The sequence below is a fragment of the Echiichthys vipera genome, assembly GCF_963691815.1.
Source record: "Echiichthys vipera genome assembly, chromosome: 6".
Lineage (NCBI taxonomy): Eukaryota > Metazoa > Chordata > Actinopteri > Perciformes > Trachinidae > Echiichthys > Echiichthys vipera.
Window position 1 is genome coordinate 2,892,446 of NC_139831.1, and position 17,418 is coordinate 2,909,863.

At 44.6% G+C, this 17,418-nt stretch overlaps 1 protein-coding gene across 3 annotated transcripts in view; it reads left to right on the top strand.

The window, feature by feature from the left end:
• Window positions 1-17,418, top strand: part of glra1 (glycine receptor, alpha 1) — a gene marked incomplete at both ends in the record, with an annotated part of 138,805 nt that overhangs the window by 38,329 nt on the left and 83,058 nt on the right. For 2 of the 3 annotated variants that reach the window (XM_083915559.1, XM_083915558.1), the window contains one exon: window positions 11,566-11,604. The exons of the other annotated variant lie outside the window; for it this stretch is intronic. In XM_083915559.1, coding sequence (XP_083771685.1) covers window positions 11,566-11,604 — 39 coding nt within the window. The remainder of the gene's footprint in view (window positions 1-11,565; window positions 11,605-17,418) is intronic. 3 annotated transcript variants of the gene reach the window in all.

Below are 17,418 nucleotides of genomic sequence, written 5' to 3' on the forward strand. Positions count from 1 at the left end.
GTGCTGCTGAATATCATGATAATGATGATGGTGATGCTGGTTACGACGTTAACCTCAAATGTAGTGACCTCTCCCCTGAATGGAAGCCCCCATAAAGACACATGTCAGAGGTTTCTATATTAAACTTTCTCACGTTAGAAACAGACATTAATGAGTTTATATGACGTTAGAAAACTGGGGCAACCCTCCGTATCCATTAAAGTGTATGAATAATACAACAAGGAGAAAAAAAAAATCTTACCAAAACTTGTGAAGTAATTGGAACAGACAGAAATGTCAGCGCACGATCACAGAAACAAAACTGGATTCGGCCTGAGATCCACCTTGTGTTCTTCAGCTTGAACCCATAACGGATTGATAGTGTCACATTTTGAGCCTTGTTGCATGTTAAATACTGACATATCCTAGTTTTCACAATGGATGTGAGTAATTTCTATCGTCAGCAGGTCATTTGTGTGTTCAGAGTGTACAAAATATTAGTACCTTTGTGATATTCCACCTTCCTGTGTGTGAATATCCACTCAAATCAAGAGTATTTTCTTTGTTTATCACCTTTTACCTTTTGTGTTACCTTAGATTTCTTCTTTATGCATAAAATGATCTGGAGAGTGAAGCTTATTCTAGTTTAATTGCTTTTAAATTGCTGGTTCAATCAGTAGGAAAGGTACATTTATGTCCCTCCACATTTTATTAAAGTCAGAGCAGTGGTATCAAGTTAAAATCGGGTTTATATATGGGTTTAGGAGTTAGTTTTGGCTAATTTGATTTAGTGTTGATGATCCTCAGTGCACTCTTTCTTGTGCTTACGTCCGATATAATACTTTTCCAACAGCGAGGGTGTGAAGTCCCAGAGGCCTGAGAACCTCGACTATTGGAAAAGTGATAAAACCTGGAGGCGTGATGCACTGTACCTTGTTACTGATTGGCCGCCTGCACCTCTACGCCTTTACAGCGGATTTAATTGGTGAAATGAATCGGTGTCCTAATGTTTTGTACACTGAACACACAGGGAATCAGACTGCTAGAATGTGCAGCCGTGAACCACAGCTTATGTTTATGAATGCTGCCATGGAGCTTTTTATTTTCTTTGTTTTGCTGAGCCCATAATGGCATAACCCATTATATGGTGATCTTTGTGAGTGGGATACCGCAGCTCAAGCAGGATAGAAGTGGAAGGGGTGGAGGGGTTTTACCATGACTAAGTGTGTGTTAGTAAACCTGCCGCGGCTGCAAAAACAGCCGAAATCGCTTGTTCCTCCTGACCTGCCAAGAATTTGTCCGAGTGTTTTGTGAGGCATCGTCGTGAGTCAATTTTGGAGACCGTTTCTATTTTTTAATTTGATTTCTCTTCAGCTCCTGTTGGCAACAATCCAGCGTGATTTACTGCGACCAGCGCTGCGTTGACCTTTACAAATCAAGATTTAAACAGGCCCACGTGACAGTCACTGAATTTATGGTTCCTGTGGTCTTTTCCCGTTCTTCTAATGTGATGTTCCCAAGTGAAGGAGTTCAAGTACCTTGGGATCATGTTCACGAGTGAGGGGACAATGGAGCGTGAGTTTGGCCGGAGAATCGGAGCAGCGGGGGCGGTGCTGCAGTCGCTCTACCGCACCGTTGTGACGAAAAGAGAGCCGAGGAAGGCAAAGCTCTGGATCTACCGGTCAATCTTCGTTCCTACCCTCCACTACGGTCATGAAAGCTGGGTCAGGACCCAAAGAACGAGGTCGTGGGTACAAGCGGCCGAAATGTGTTTCCTCAGGAGGGGGTCTGGAGTCTCCCTTAGAGAGAGGGGGAGAAGTTCAGCATCCGTGAGGAACTCGGAGTAGAGCCGCTGCTCCTTTGTGTTGAAAGGAGCCAGTTGAGGTGGTTCAGGATCATCTGGTAAGGATGAACCCTGGGCGCCTCCCTAGGGAGGTGTTCCAGGCACGTCCAGCTGGGAGGAGGCCTCGGGGAAGACCCAGGACCTGGTGGAGAGATTAGATCTCCACACTGGCCTCGGAACGCCTCGGGATCCTCCAGTTAGAGCTGGTTAATGTGGCCCAGGAAAGGGAAGTTTGGGGTCCCCTGCTAAAGCTGCTGCCCCCGCGACCCGACCCCGGATAAGAGGCTGAAGATGAGATGAGATGAGATGATGTGATGTCATAAAAAAAAGTTAAATGCAGATGAAAGTACTCGCTAGCAGCGTGTTTGACATGCAGATGATGATAATAACCATCCTCCAGGTGACATCAGGGACTAAAAAAGTAACCTAAGAATAATAAATGTTCTTCTTTGACTTTCCTTTTCGGGATTTTAATGTGTGCCGAAGCAGTCGTGCATACTTAGTCGGATGATCTTTAATCTGCCAAGCTAATTGTGTCAGGGTTCATAGTTAGCAGAAAGGGCCCGATGTGAACTTCCAGAGTCTGTTGTGGCTGTCAGGTCGACTGAGTGACATATAGTGTGAGCTCTCCAGCTTGCTCATTCATGCAGTTTCTTTTCTTTTTTTGTATGTGTGTGTGTGTGTGTGTTCTACCAGATAACTACGTCACTGCATTCATCACATTCATGAAATAAACAGCTTGACAGCTCTGCTCCTTAATAAACTCAGTCAGTCAGGAGGATGAGAGGGAGGCAAAATCAAGGACTGTGCTTAGTGCAACAGTTCTCAAATGTTTCTCAGGCAATCAATATAATGACAATAACAATAATATTAAAGGTACGTTAAAAAACAAACAAGACAACAAGACAAAATACAAGACAGGGCAAGATTTGAAAGTTGCATTTAATGTTCAATTGTGCAGAATCATCCTTAAAATGAATTAAATTATAGAATAATGAATCGTCATATTGTGTCAGATCCGCACAGAAACATTTTAAACACCCCTAGTTTTGTATAATTACAATATGTCAGTAACACTGACCTTAATGAATGTGGGGATAAGCTGTTGTGAAAATGCGGCACTCTAAGATTTAAGATTTAAGGAGGGGCTGGAGCCGATCCCAGCTGACATCGGGCGTGAGGCGGCGTACACCCTGGACAGGACGCCAGTCTATCACAGGACACATTGCCTCACAATAGTAATTATAATTGTATTTGTAGAGCACTTTTCATTGTTTAAAGCAAGCCCAAAGTGCTACAGTGTACAACACGATTAAAAACAGGTTTAAAAACAAAAGCACAAGGATACAACGTTCAAGAAAACGTTGTTTTTTAAAAAAGAAACGTTTTCAGGCCCTTATTAAAGGAGTCATCAACAGCAGTTGAGTTGGAATTTGCTTTGTTGCCCTCAACAACAACAAAACATATAACCAAATAGTACAAAAACCCACTGCCACTATGATAATGCAGCAACAATTAATGCTACGTCCTCGTCTTGAATGCAACACTTGGAAAGGTTCATGTTTGACACAGTTTTATGTCACATAGACTGCTAGAAGGGGACCAATCACTCTTGTTAATACAGAAAAGATTGACGCATCAGAAATAATAGTGGCCCCTTTGCCAGTAAGTTTGCGACCTACGTAGCCAATAGGCTTAAGCAAGCTAACTCCTTGACTACGACCCAACTATGACCCACTTCATAGCGATGTTCTAGCACAGTTGTAGTGTAGGCAGGAGGGTATCTATGAAAAAACTGTGTCTAAACATAATCATTGTTTCTCAAACTTTGTACATGACATGCCACTTAAGAAAATATCAGGCTCTCTCAAGTACCAGCACTAAGACAAATGTGAAAATACAGCAGTGTAGACCTGCACTATTCAGCTACAGACAGGAAGGTTTATTCCTAATCAGAAGATTTATTGTTAAACCACAACCAGGCATCAGAACTGACATTGTTGTGAATTTGTCAGTGTTTTCAAACCAATTCTACTTCTTACTATCTCACCGCCACAGTTTAGCGCGTTACTCATGAACGTGACTACGTAGTAGGCCGATATTGAAACTAAAATATGACAGGAAATGCCTCCTGGAGGCCCCGGGGAAGACCCAGGACCAGGTGGAGAGATTAGATCTCCACACTGGCCTGGGAACGCCTCAGGATCCCCCAGTTAGAGCTGGTTAATGTGGCCCGGGAAAGGGAAGTTTGGGGTCCCCTGCTGGAGCTGCTGCCCCTGAGACCCGACCCCGGATAAGAGGCTGAAGATGAGATGAGATCTTAGAAGTTTAAGTATTTTCTTAGTGTTATATTAATAATAGTACCACACAGAGAGAGCTTGAGTACCACCAGGGGTACAAGTACCACAGTTTGAGAACCAGTGGTTTAGACTGTTAAGTGTAATGTAATGCGGTTGGTATGCAGAATGGTATAGCTACCAAATGGTAACGGCATGATAGTGCAGCTAGTTCATCTCTTCCGCCTACACACCTCATCAAATTAGCACCAGCCCTGCTAATTTCATCGTGCAGCATCAGTGGATTGGAGGACAGGGAGGGAAATAAGGGGAAGGAAGAGATTCGCTGCAAGCTACAAATGTGCCAGCATGAGAGGAAATTACACTGATCATGACCGGGGGTCCACTGTGTGGGCAAAAAGCTTCCGATTGATTTAGCAGGTTCCTCCATCGGACAGAGAGGAGAGCAAACACTCATGACATATTTGGGACAAGCCATTTATAATCCATGAGAGTTCATCCGTTCTTTCATTCTCTTCCTGCTTTCTCATTGTTTAAATTGTCCTCTTCCCTTTTTCTCTCGTTCAGTCTTCATTCACTGACTCATTCATGTCTCGTTATGTTGCATAAGTCATTTTCTGCTCCTTTCCGAATGTTTTCTTTCTTCTGATTGGTTTTCCGTTTGCCACGTACACACGGCCCTTTCTTCTTTCCCTCCTATCTTTATTCCCTTCTACTTTATTCCTGTCTACGTTGTTGTTTGGACCTGCTTCATACCTTTCTTTATTTTCCCATAAACCCTTTCCTCATTTATTACCAAACAATTCATTTTATTTCTTGCTGTATCATATCGTGTGTCCTTCCTTTCCTGGTTCCAGACCTTAGGCTCTGTCTTCTCCACAGAGTTGACTGGAATCGTCTGGCATTGTGACTTCTCTCTGTTTTATCCCCGGTTAAAAACACAGACGTGGGGGGCTAATTATTAGTCATTCAGCGCCATGGTCGAGCCTAACACTGTTGTCAAGATGTGTGTTAAGGCTCTCCGTTGCCTACTCCATTGCTACGGTCTAATACGATTTTGGAAAGTCTAGAAGAGCCGCACGATTTCATTATTTTTCCCTGTTCAAGTTAGCATAGCACTAAACCCGAAGTTAGCCATCCTGAAAGCGAAAAAATCAATCACCTTCCCCATGGAAATCAGTGAGAGTGCAGGCAGAGTCAGACCGTGGATGGAAACGTAGTGTAGCTAATTGACAATTCTGTCTGATATCAGGCTATGTCCTTCCCTTAAATGTCATTCATTTCGCCGTTGTTCCCTCCATCCACCCTCTTCTTTCAATTTTCCATTGCCATGCAGATTCCTTGGTTTTACCCCGCCATCCTTCCTTCATCCCTTCTTAACTGGTTCATTATCTACATCCCTTTTCTTCTTGCATGGATGAGAGACAAGGTCATTAGTAGAAGTGATCGCCAAATACATTTTCTCTCCTTTCACCTTCCTCCCCCCTCCTCTCCTGGGGCCTCCTCAGTATTCAAGCTTTGTTAGCCAGTCCCATCGAGTCGTGAAGTTGGACTCCATCGACCCGGCTGACCAGCCAGGCAGACAGAAGTCAGGAATAGTCTGTGAAGTTTCTCAACAGTGAGGACAGGGAGACGTAGTAGAACGCCAACACCAGGCCTTTTAGTCTACTAGCCCTGCAAATGAATGGCCACATGGTGCTATACAGATGAATGAGTATGTATGAGAGCTAGAGAGAGAGATAAGGACTTACAGAGAGAACTGGCGAGGGAAAGGTGCATTTGCGAGATTCTGTTTGCACGAGTCAGAGTGGGATTCGTCTTGTGTGTGAGTGTGTGTGTGTGTGTGCACTTGATGAATAGCACAGACTACAGCTGCGACTCCCCTCTCCCTCTCCGCCATAACCTTGTCCTTCCTCATCACTCAAGCCGAGCGGCAACGAGGACGACAGCCGCAAGCGAGCTTCTGGTTTTAAGCTCGACCAGAATGGGCTGCTAGTGAGCCGGCTATCTACTGCTGCCACTACTTAACCCCCTCTCCACTGCCACCCCCGTTTCCCCCTGCAAGACAGGAGTCATTGCCTGAAAAGACCCTGAACGCATCGCCAACCTTAAATTGCATTAGGGTTGTTTGGGTCTACTTCAGCAAGTTTTCGTCTCCAGTTCTCTCGAACAGCCACTGTAGCTGCTGTAGCTCAGGTTTCTTCGGATACAATTCTTTATTTCATGCTGCTCCCATGGTTGGTTTGGCAAAGCTCCCGCCGTCTCTCTGCTCTTAAAACCCAGTGATGATCAGTGTAAAAAAAACAAAAAAAACCCTCTGTTGAGAATTCACCACTGTGTCACGTTGCTTCTGGGCTGAATGACGCCCTCTTTCTCATCAGTGGACACGAGTAAATATACAACGTTCGGCAGTATATTTACATGTTTGGCTTCCTCCTCTCTCCTACTCTCTTTGCTCTTTCTCTTTCTCCACAGCTGGGTTACTTGTCACTACACAGTGCTACACTATTCCATACTACGCTTGTGTTGTACTACACCCTCGCTGTTCCTCTCTGCATCTCCTTTTTCTCCTTGGCAGGGTTGAACGTGCCGAGGTGGGACTGTAGTTATTAGCTGTCAGAGCTTGACGTTCATTTGGTGTTATCAGCACTTGTTTAATGGCTACTTAATGCGATTAATGGGCATAAGGTAATGAGTGTGGGGACGGAGGAACGGCTGGGGGGGATGGGGATGGGTCATGGAGGGGGAGAGAGAAAGAGGGACAGTTGAAAGAAGGGAGGGAAGGTAGCATTGCAAATGGCGACCCGGCTTGGAGGGATTTGCTTACGACAGGAGATTGGAAAGAACTGCAGATGGCAAAAGTGCAAACCAGCTTCTCACGCTGCAAACACACAATATGTTTCCACAAGCTTAGCACAAGAATACTGATGCTAACACAGTTCCCAGCGGGCTTCAGCATTGCTCCGTTATGTATAACACTTGCAGCACACATGAATAAGCAGCTCTGGAGATAGAAACTGTAATATCGACTCCCTCCTCCTCCTCTTATTATTATTTTTTTTTACTTTCCACAAGGATGCAAACACAGAAATCTGCCGGAGTGAGGGGGACATCCTTGCCCAGATGGAGGTCTCATGGCTTTTTTAGTATTCTAGGTAATGGCCCTATCTTTTCCAAGCCAGGAAATTTGGATGGGGACTGTAATGCACAGAGCGAGGAATTTTAATGCGGTTGCAGAGGTGACTCTCCTGAGTTATGACAAAAATATTGATCACGCTTCAACGTCTAGCGGGAGGAGGTGGAACGGCAAGGGCAGTGAAGAGAGGAATATTGAAGAGGGTAATGGTAAAAGGCAGCCAAACGTACGAGGACACTCAAGACGGACTGAAAGAGAGACTGATAGGAGGGTGGGGGAGAGGAGCTGGCATTCAAACGAAACGAGGATGTTTGCACTGATTGTGCAGCAAGAAGTAGCTGTTGAAATCCCAATATTATCACGAGCTAAAGACACATGATCATTTAGAGCGCTGTCAAATGAGCCGTGTTGACAAAATGAACGAAATGTCTTCACTTATATGGTTTGCTATAAATACCTCACATCATTATTGTTTCTTCTGGATCTAAAAATAGTAAAAACGTAGAATTTGTTCCGCTCGAGGCGAAGCAAAGCTATTCTGGGATGTGTAAGAACAGTTGATGGCTACATCCATCCTCTGCAGTCCACTGGTCCGTGGCTAATAAGTTTATAAGGAGGGGGATAGTGCTTTATAAAAGGCCATTCAGTCCTCCTGTGGAATCCCATCACACCTCTAATTACCAGCTTGAGTAAAAAAATAGGTTTAAACCCACCGTTACAGTCTAAAAGGCCTGATGGAGAGGTTGACGCATAATTGTTTACCGCTGTGACACAATCACGAAGGCGGTAAGCTGCTGTTTTCAGGCTCTTCATGCCAGACGTGTCTAATTGTCCGCCGATGCAGGCAACCTGGGAGCACAGTGACTACAGGAGAAAACATTTAGGGAAAATCCCTGTACTCATTTAACAAAACATACCTTTGTTTTCCAACACAATGGCAAGGCTTTTTTTTGTTTTTCACACCTCGCTGTTAAAGCCAGGAGAATTGATTCTGCACAGCGCTAGTAATTAGCTCACATTATGAGATCCCCCACTGCCGGCAAGGCAAAGCCCAAAAAACCAAAGCTGCGGCGGTTTTAATGCCAGGATCAGGTGCTCAGATGTTCGACAGGCTGCCTGGCCGTAGGGCTAAGCCCGAGCTTAGCTCTGACACAGAGAGATTGCCTCGCGCAGAAGAGGGAGGAAAAATTGCCTTTCATGGATTCAGGCAGATTATAGAGTTTAAGTCACCTGTCTACAACAGTTCATGGTCACGACGAATACTTTTCATCTATCTTAGGAGCCATTTCCCTTTTTTTTCGGGCTGACAATGACAGATTATAATATCGCTCCCAGACTTCTACTCGGCAGAGTCGCCATCCCTCACAGTGGCAGTTGTCAAGTACAGCAAAGCAGGCAAGGCCCCGGTTTACTCAGTTCAACGTGGCTCCGAGGCAAAATAGGACATCAATCAACAAATCTGAGCTCTGAAAGGAAAGAAAAACCTTCTCTGTATGTAGTGTGAGGACTACTTTGGGGGGAATAGGAGAAAGAAGCTTGTCATTCAGATAAAAATCAAAGGCTGCGTGATGACATTTCTCACTTCTGTTGACAATTAATTGCAAAGAAATACATTAGCTGTCAAACACACGGACGCGATCGTTATTCGCTCAGGAACCATGAAGTGTTTGAAGGTCAGACTGAGCTGTACACCGGTTGACCTTTACCTGAGGGTAGTTGGAAGGAGTTTTTTTAATTTGCGATCTTTGAGACACTGTGAAAAATATTTTCTCAACCGTGAACGGTGATGGGTAAAGTGTTGTAGGGTCGGTTAAGCATCTCCTGATCAAAAGTCAGTAATACAGTGAAGTCTTTGCTTCCTGTATGTCATGAACGGTACAGAAATGGTGGACCCAATGCAGACACGGACACACACGGTCGAGGTAAAAACAGGAGCGAGGAGACGACGAAAGACTCAGGGAGATGGACGGGAAACAGGAACAGGGGAAACTACGGAGAGAAAGAAAACAAACACAATTAGTAAATACTTAACGACGGGGTGCGTGATAACCACAACGAGAAAAGGGATGCCAATCCGGGGGGAATAGTTTTACCAGTGAAGGGTCTACAACGTTCCGGCGCTGCATGCCTGTCCGCACAGGGTATTAGTAGTGGTCCAGGTGATCAGCGTAACAGGCTTAAGCTTGGGGGGAACGCCTACCAGACCTAGACGAAAAGGAACAATTCAATTTTATTTATAGTGTCGAATCATAACAAAAGTTATCTCAGGACACTTTACAGAGTAGGTAAAGACCACACTCAATGACTTATTCATGATTTACATAGACCCAACAATTCCTCTGTAGAGTACAGTGGCAACGAAAACCTTCCCTATAACAGACAGGAACGTCAGACAGACCCAGCTCTGTGGAGGACGCACATCTGTCTTGAGAGGTTGGGGAGGAAGAAAAGGAGAGAGAAAGAGAGAAAAGACGGACAGATGGACAGAGAGAGACAGACAGACACACTTCCAGAGATGCAAGCAAAGCCTAACAGTAACTATAATATTTATAGTAATGTGAATATAACGTATATGTTAAGGCAGTTAATACAACAGAATAGTAGAAACAAGCACAGCTAAGGTGATAGAATATGAAAATGATAATAATTATGGTGGCAAACATGATCAATGATGAGTAGTGGCAATAGCAGCTACGATACAGCTACAAATTTTATAGTTTATTAAACTAGTGATAGTATATATGAGTAACAGTGATAATAGCAGCAGGAAGCGTCATGTAGGACCACGGCAGCAGGCACCACCACGATCAGCAGAGACCTGCGAGACGACAAAGCACAAACAACTCCGGGGAAGAAGCTGAATCAGTAACATGCACTGATGAGACATGAATGATACAGACAGAGAGGAGAGAAGCTCAGAGGATCAGGAAAAGTATTATCCCCCGGCAGACTAGGCCTATAGCAGCATAATTAAGCAGAATAAAGTCTCATCGTAAGCCCTAGCTGTAAGCTTTATCGAAAAGGAAAGTTTTAAGTTTACTTTTAAATATGGGGACAGTGTCTGCCTCCCGAATAACATTTGGGAGTTTGTTTCACAGGAGAGGAGCTTGGTAGCTGAAGGCTCTGCCTCCCATTCTACACACACCCATTCAGGGAAACACAGACAGAGGGAGACAAACTCACACAAAAGGAAGAGAGGAGGGTACTGACAGAACCCAGTCTTGACACTGTACTTGAACTTTCTAGACGGACCTGATTATGATATCAATCAGTCTTTTGACGGCAACTCTCCTGCAGTGAACGGGGGGAAAGGCCTCGTCACTGCGAAACAATGAATCGTTCGGCCTTAACTTCCAATTCCTTGACGTGAGCAGGTCGGCGTTTTCCCGTTATAAATCAGCCTCTGCAGAGACTTAAAGTCCCTTTTCCGTGGTGTGACTGAAATTACGTGGCCCATTCAGAAGTGGTTGAAGATTTACATTTTTTGGGGGGGTGGAAGTCGAATCTTTTGTCACTCTGACGGGCTCCATTTCGGCCAAATGACTTGAAATTAACGGCGCCCATTTGAAGAAAGAAGTATAATTTCATTTCAGATTTGGAGATCATTTATCCGTTCCTATGGGGCTACGGCTCCATTTCTGTAGCAGCAGACAAATTATCTCAAAATAAAAGAATAAGAAAATCCATTTTGAGAACTTTGTAACCAAACCGCTTCACTTGAGTCACTCTGGATTATGCAGCTCACCACCAACGTGTTGCCCAAAAGACCAGACAGACCAGTAACATGTGATCAAAGATCAAAACGAAGCCAGTTTGACATGTAGTCTTTGCATTCCCCCTGCCCTCCTCCTCCTCCTCCTCTTCCTCCTCTCTCTCTCTGGCCTCTTGCATCTCCTGTAGTGCATTTTGCTAGTCTTACTTCAGCTCCTCTTGACAGAACTGCATTGCAACCCTCCTCCTCCCGCTCTCCATCTCAGTGCATCGCCTCTCCTCTCCTGCCCGCTGCAGTATGGCAGTAGATTGTTCCTCTACAGACTCGTGCATCCCTCCTTCCTGCTATTGCCTTCACAGTATGTTGCCCCCCCCCCTCACCCCCTTTCTCCCTGACCCTCCTAAGTCTCCCCCACTGCCACACACTCACCCCCGCTGAGTGTTGGCAGCAGTGCGACACCTTAGATAATCGAGCCTTGCTGTCTTGCTCGCTCCTTGATAGACAAAGCGGTTGTTTTCCTTAACGAGGACAAACAACGTATAGTTGGTAACGTGTTGTCAGAATATGCTGTGTTTAATTCTGATCTTTTTTTTATTAGACCCCAAAGGCTCCAAAAATGAGGCTACTCACAAGAAAGGTACTTTTCCTTTTTCTTTTTTCCCTTTTTCCCCCTTTTTTTGCTTTTTCTTTTCTTCCCTGACCCTGAAGGTTTGAGGACGGTGCCGCGACGAGGCACTTTCCAAATGTTGAGAAAACTCAAGAATGACATGTGTTGCTGTAGGTTATGTCACTGCAAATGCTCCAAATCTTATCGTCTAGAAATCCTTTGAGAACATCTGGAGACAGGAGCAATCGAGCAGGAAAGTATCTGTCAAACATCAGCATTATTTCAAGCTTTACTGAAGTAATGTAGCTGACACATTTCTCTCCCTTAATGCCATGAATAAGTGTTTCATTAGCGGCAAAACATGTTTGGAAAAATTGCTCAGCATGACGACAGTTGATTCTTAAACACCAGTAAATATGAAGCTGTTTATCCCAGGCCTGTTTCCATGACGCTGTCACTTCAACAAGGCCCTTTCTGAGAGTGTAATGTTTTTTTTTGTCTCCCTTATGAAGGCAAATGAAGACGCACAGCCTTTTTTTAATCTTTTTTTTTTAACTTGGCTTGTGCGCAGCCTTCATCCTTAGCTTTGCAACAAGTCTGTTTGCACTTGACTGTGGCTGATGTGTAAGTCTATTGTCCTGTGTCCACATGCAGTATACAGACACTCAGAAACTCTTGTACATAGTATAGTAGCTATAGCATGGGGCCACTCTCCTCACTGAACTAAAGCCCCACTGGATGCCAAATAATGGTGCACTGATAGTGAGTTACAGGTGAGTGTAACAGGTGACAGAAGAGACGTCTGTCAGAGACATGGCCACAATCTCCGGTGTGTTACAGTGTTTGGATCATAAATATGTTTCATTTCTTTTTAACAGAAGAAGTTATTTATAGTTGAGTATAATACAGTGTAATATAGTAGATTACAGTATAGTGTGGTATAATTTAGTATAGTACAGTGTAATATAGTAGATTACAGTATAGTGTGGTATAATTTAGTATAGTATAGTTTGGTGTAGTAAAATCGAGTATGGTACAGTGTTATATAGTATAGTATAGTGTGGTATAATTTAGTATAGTATAGCATAATGTAATATAGTCAGTACAGTATAGTGTAGTATAATTTAGTATAGTGTGGTATAAGTTAGTATAGTGTGGTATAAGTTAGTATAGTGTGGTATAATTTAGTATAGTGTGGTATAATTTAGTATAGTGTGGTATAATTTAGTATAGTGTGGTATAAGTTAGTATAGTGTGGTATAATTTAGTATAGTGTGGTATAATTTAGTATAGTATAGCATAATGTAATATAGTCAGTACAGTATAGTGTAGTATATGTTAGTATAGTACAGTGTATTATAGTAGAGTACAGTATAGTGTAGTATAGTTGAGTATAGTACTGTGTAATTTAGTATAATACTGTACAGTGTAGTTTAGTATAATTTAGTATAATGATGTGTAATATATTACAGTACAGTATAGGGTAGTATAATGTAGTATAGTGCAGTACAGTATAGTGTGATGTAATGTAGTTTAGTACAGTGTATTATAGTAGATTACAGCATAGTGAAGTATAGGATAAGGTAAAGGGTACAGATTAATACATAAATGACAGTGAAGTGCAGTCAAATATGAAAGTGTTTAGTGTATGAGTGGTATACAGAACGGTAATATCTACAGTAAAGCTCAGTATAACAGAGTAGAGTACAGACCTCTCCCCTGGTTCTGTGTTGATCTGTGCTGAAGACTCTCTTTCAGCCCGTTCGGCTCGTTAGCTTAACATGCTAACACTCATAGCACAGCAAGCCCTTCACACAGTGGCTCCTGTCAGTCGTGACTAATGTGAACGTGGCCCTAATTTACATGCACAGAGAGGAAGCCATGGCACAACCTCATACACACACACACACACACACACACACACACACACACACACACACACACACACACACACACACACACATTGTGGTCCCTCCTACAATTAGTGCTACAGGACTTTCCAGACAATTACTGCTGGTGATGGAGCAGGCAGCAGAGGTGATGCACTGGGCGATCTTTTTGGGCAATGCTGCCAGACGCAGTTTAAAGAAGCTTATTTCAGTGTTTCCTGGCAACAGAATATTCCTTTGTTATTCCAGCAACAATGCCGAGGCAACACTGGAGGTCCCAGCGCTCAAAGAGCGGACTCCGGCCGCCCCGTCTTGAGAAGATTAAAATAAAAAATTCAACTTCAGCAGCGCCTCTATCCGCGTTACTGCAGATACGATCCCTTTGTGTCTGATTACTCTGGGTGACTAATGCTATTGAGAGAGACTCGGCTGGTTTGCAGACTAAAGACCCCAATTACCTCCTGAGCTTATTCTACTGGCCAATACTGTCGTCCTCACAGGAGACAGCGTCCTATATTAGCAGGCAGCAGCCCGTCTGCCTCCAGGCTGCTGGGATGCATAACTTACCCAGTGGCTCAGCAGAGGAGGGGAATAAAAGCTCATTTCCAAACAGCAGGAGGAGGATTTATACCTCAAGAAGTTCAGAGGTGTGTTAGAGAGGAAGGGAATGTCAGTCCCCATCTGATGAAACAATATTTGTAGTAGCAACCGGATGCGTTATCAGGAAATGGCAGCAACATATATATGTTTGTAATTACTATGCAAATTTTTATAGTGATATTACTTGGTTTGCTTGTTGTAATAAATTAAGCTATGGCTAGACTTTAAAACTAGGCCACATGCAAAAACTATGCACATGAAGTTGTTTATTAGCTAAACACTGACATTCCAGTTTGTAAAAGTTGGTAAAATCTAATTAAAATTACAGGCAGTGCTGGTTTAATGTCGATTTTCGCTTGAATATTTGACATCTTTTGTCCTGTATTCCTTACTCTCTGGAAAAACAACCAGATTTGAAACACGATGCAACTCAACCCAAAACAGGTTTTTCAGCTAAAGCCTAGTGCGTTTGACCAGTGTGAGTGCAACCGCTCCGCGCATAGCTGCGGCCAGCTGGCCGTCCACGGCCCGTCTGAGAGAGGTGGGCTTTTGTAGAGCGAGTTTGCACGTGTACGAGCACGAGGCCTACGGTGGTTCTGACTACATTTATGTGCGCCTGTTGGGACGTAGAAAAAAGAAGGAGGGACATTTAAAACAATGGCGGTGAAAGGTTCACGTTGGTGTGATGCGGAGGTGGAGTGTTTACTGCAGATTTGGTCGATGAAAAGATTAAAAAACAGTCGACAAGACGCACAAAAACTCCGAGGTCTACAGAAAGATCTGGAAACAAAGCCATGCATCGCCATGACGTCATCAATGCGTGTGATGTGTTACGGCGTGATGACGTATAGGCAGCAAGAAGCATTCTCCGAGGCCCAGGTAGTGTGAGTACAAACGGGCCTGGAGGGGGGGACAAGGACCCTAAAGCACAGGGCGCGGTACGGAAGGACAGTGTGAGTGCGCCCTTAGTGAGTATGCTAATCATTTACTGTACAAAGCCGGAACAGTTAGGAGAGAGAAGGAGAGGGAAGAGCTCCACTAAGGTCATGTCCTGTCATAATGTCAGTGAAAAAATCATTTGTGCTCCCTCCGATGTTTCTGATTCAACCTTCCATCGCGTTTCATGAAAATCAGGACGGTCATTTTCATTTTTCTCGCTGACAAACGGCCAAACAAACTGAACTAAAACACATAACAAAACTAGGTAACCAGCACTGATGAGATGATATGCACTCTATCACTAACAAACCCTCCAATGCGGCCGTGCAGTGCGCCGCTAAATCACCTCCACGCGCTCTATCGATGACTTATCAGGAGGAATTTGGCACGCCGGAGATTAAAGCTCAATGATTTGCTCTGATCTCGGGTCTCACTTTGCACAGTAAGCGATAAAAGAGTATTTATTTGTCTTCAGTATCCTCAGCGGGAGCGTGACCCTGCGCCCTTTTTAACTTGTAATGATGGAGTATTGACATGCACACGTTGATCTCAAATAGTAACGCTCGTTTTTACTACGAAGCAAAAACTTTGGGAGGAGGGGAGCGCAGCCGAGGAGACATGACGGGAAAAAGATAGGGTTCATGGTGAAGGAAGAGAGGAAAGGAGGGAAGGAGGGAAGAGGGAGACCGCGAGAGCAAAGGGAAGAAGGGCAGGAGATCATCCGATATGATAATTTATTGTCTTTCAATGGACTCGTATCGTAATTTACCTTTATCGAGATATGAAACGACCTTTATCAGGATAGAGGACTCTTGGCCACGTGTCGGCCATGTTGTCCTTTCCTCGAAAGAACGAGGAAAGGACAGTCCACCAAAGAAAAAGAGTAATGTAGAAGAGAAAATGAAATTATAAGGAAAGAAAGAAAAGGGACCAAAATAATAAAACACATAAATCAAATCCAGTTAAAGGACGGTAAAGGGCAAAGGGGAGGAGAGGACACCGAGGAAAATGAAAATAAGAGACAAGAACGATACAGAAGGAATGAAAAGGTGAAGTAAAGGGGAAACCGGAGAGAGGAAAAGAGAAAAGGACGAGTGAGGATGAACGAGAACAGTAAGGAGAGAGAGAATAAGAAGACAGGAGAGAACGGCATCACATGAGCGAGTCAAAGACCTGAAGCAGGGCGCCTCCTCGACAGGGAGAGAAAGCCGTCGTCACGGAGGAGATGTGGGAGGAAGGGGAGACGGGGAGAGAGAAAAGATAGGGAAGAGGACTCACAGAGAGAGAGAGGGGGAGGGAGGGAGGGAGGATGGGGGAGAGGAGATTTCTCTTCCAGTGTGTTCAGCAGAATCCAGTCAGCAGGTCAGGGCCCGGAGCCTCGCCACGGCCGCCGGCGGCAGCAGCCGTTCGTCCTGAGGAGAGAAAGCCGTCGTCAAGGAGGAGATGTTGGAGGAAGGGGAGACGGGGAGAGAGAAAAGATAGGGAAGAGGACTCACAAGGAGAGAGAGAGGGGGAGGGAGGGAGGATGGGGGAGAGGAGCTTTCTCTTCCAGCGTGTTCAGCAGAATCCAGTCAGCAGGTCAGGGCCCGGAGCCTCGCCACGGCCGCCGGCGGCAGCAGCCGTTCGTCCTGATTAGAGGCTCCGCTCGGCTCCTTCTGTTGCAGGATGTTCGGCACATATTACACACAACTCACCTCCTCGCACCGGCGCTTTATGCAGATTAATGTTAGGCCAAGGGATATTTGTCTGCTAACAGATTCCGGGCTCTCCCTCCTTCCTTCCCCCCCTCGGCGCCGCGCACACAGAGGCCCGAGGATTCAATCTGCCTCTGTAGATTTATGCTCGTCCAAGTGCCCGGTCTCACGGCGGACGGCTTCGTAACATGATTGCATAGTGCTTTAGAGAGGTGACACTTTAATGTGACGACTGCAGGTTGGAGCATATTGCGGTTATTTTACTTTTTTTTTTTTATTGAGTGCAAAAAAAAGGAAAAAAATCCGCTGCTGTGTTGATTTATGCTTATCCAAGTGGCCTGTCTCATGGAGAACACCTTTATAATGTGATTGCACAGTGGTGCAGAAAGCTAACACTGCAGAATGATTACTGCATAGTGTGGTTTCAGTGAATGTAAAGCAGACTATCCCTCCTGCACAGACTGATGCCCATCCATGAGGCCCTATTGAAAGAGTGTAATACGACCGCACGGCGCTGTAGAGAGGAGACACTCTGGTGCGACTGCAGGGCCGAAGAATTTCCAACAAATACTCAGACGCACACGACAAAATTAGCCGTTTTTAAATGCCTTCCAGAAATGCCTGCACGAATCGTTTGATCTATATTTACACTAAGGGCGCACTCACACTGTCCTACCGCACCGGGCCAAAACAGGTTTTTCAGCTAAAGCCTAGTGCGTTTG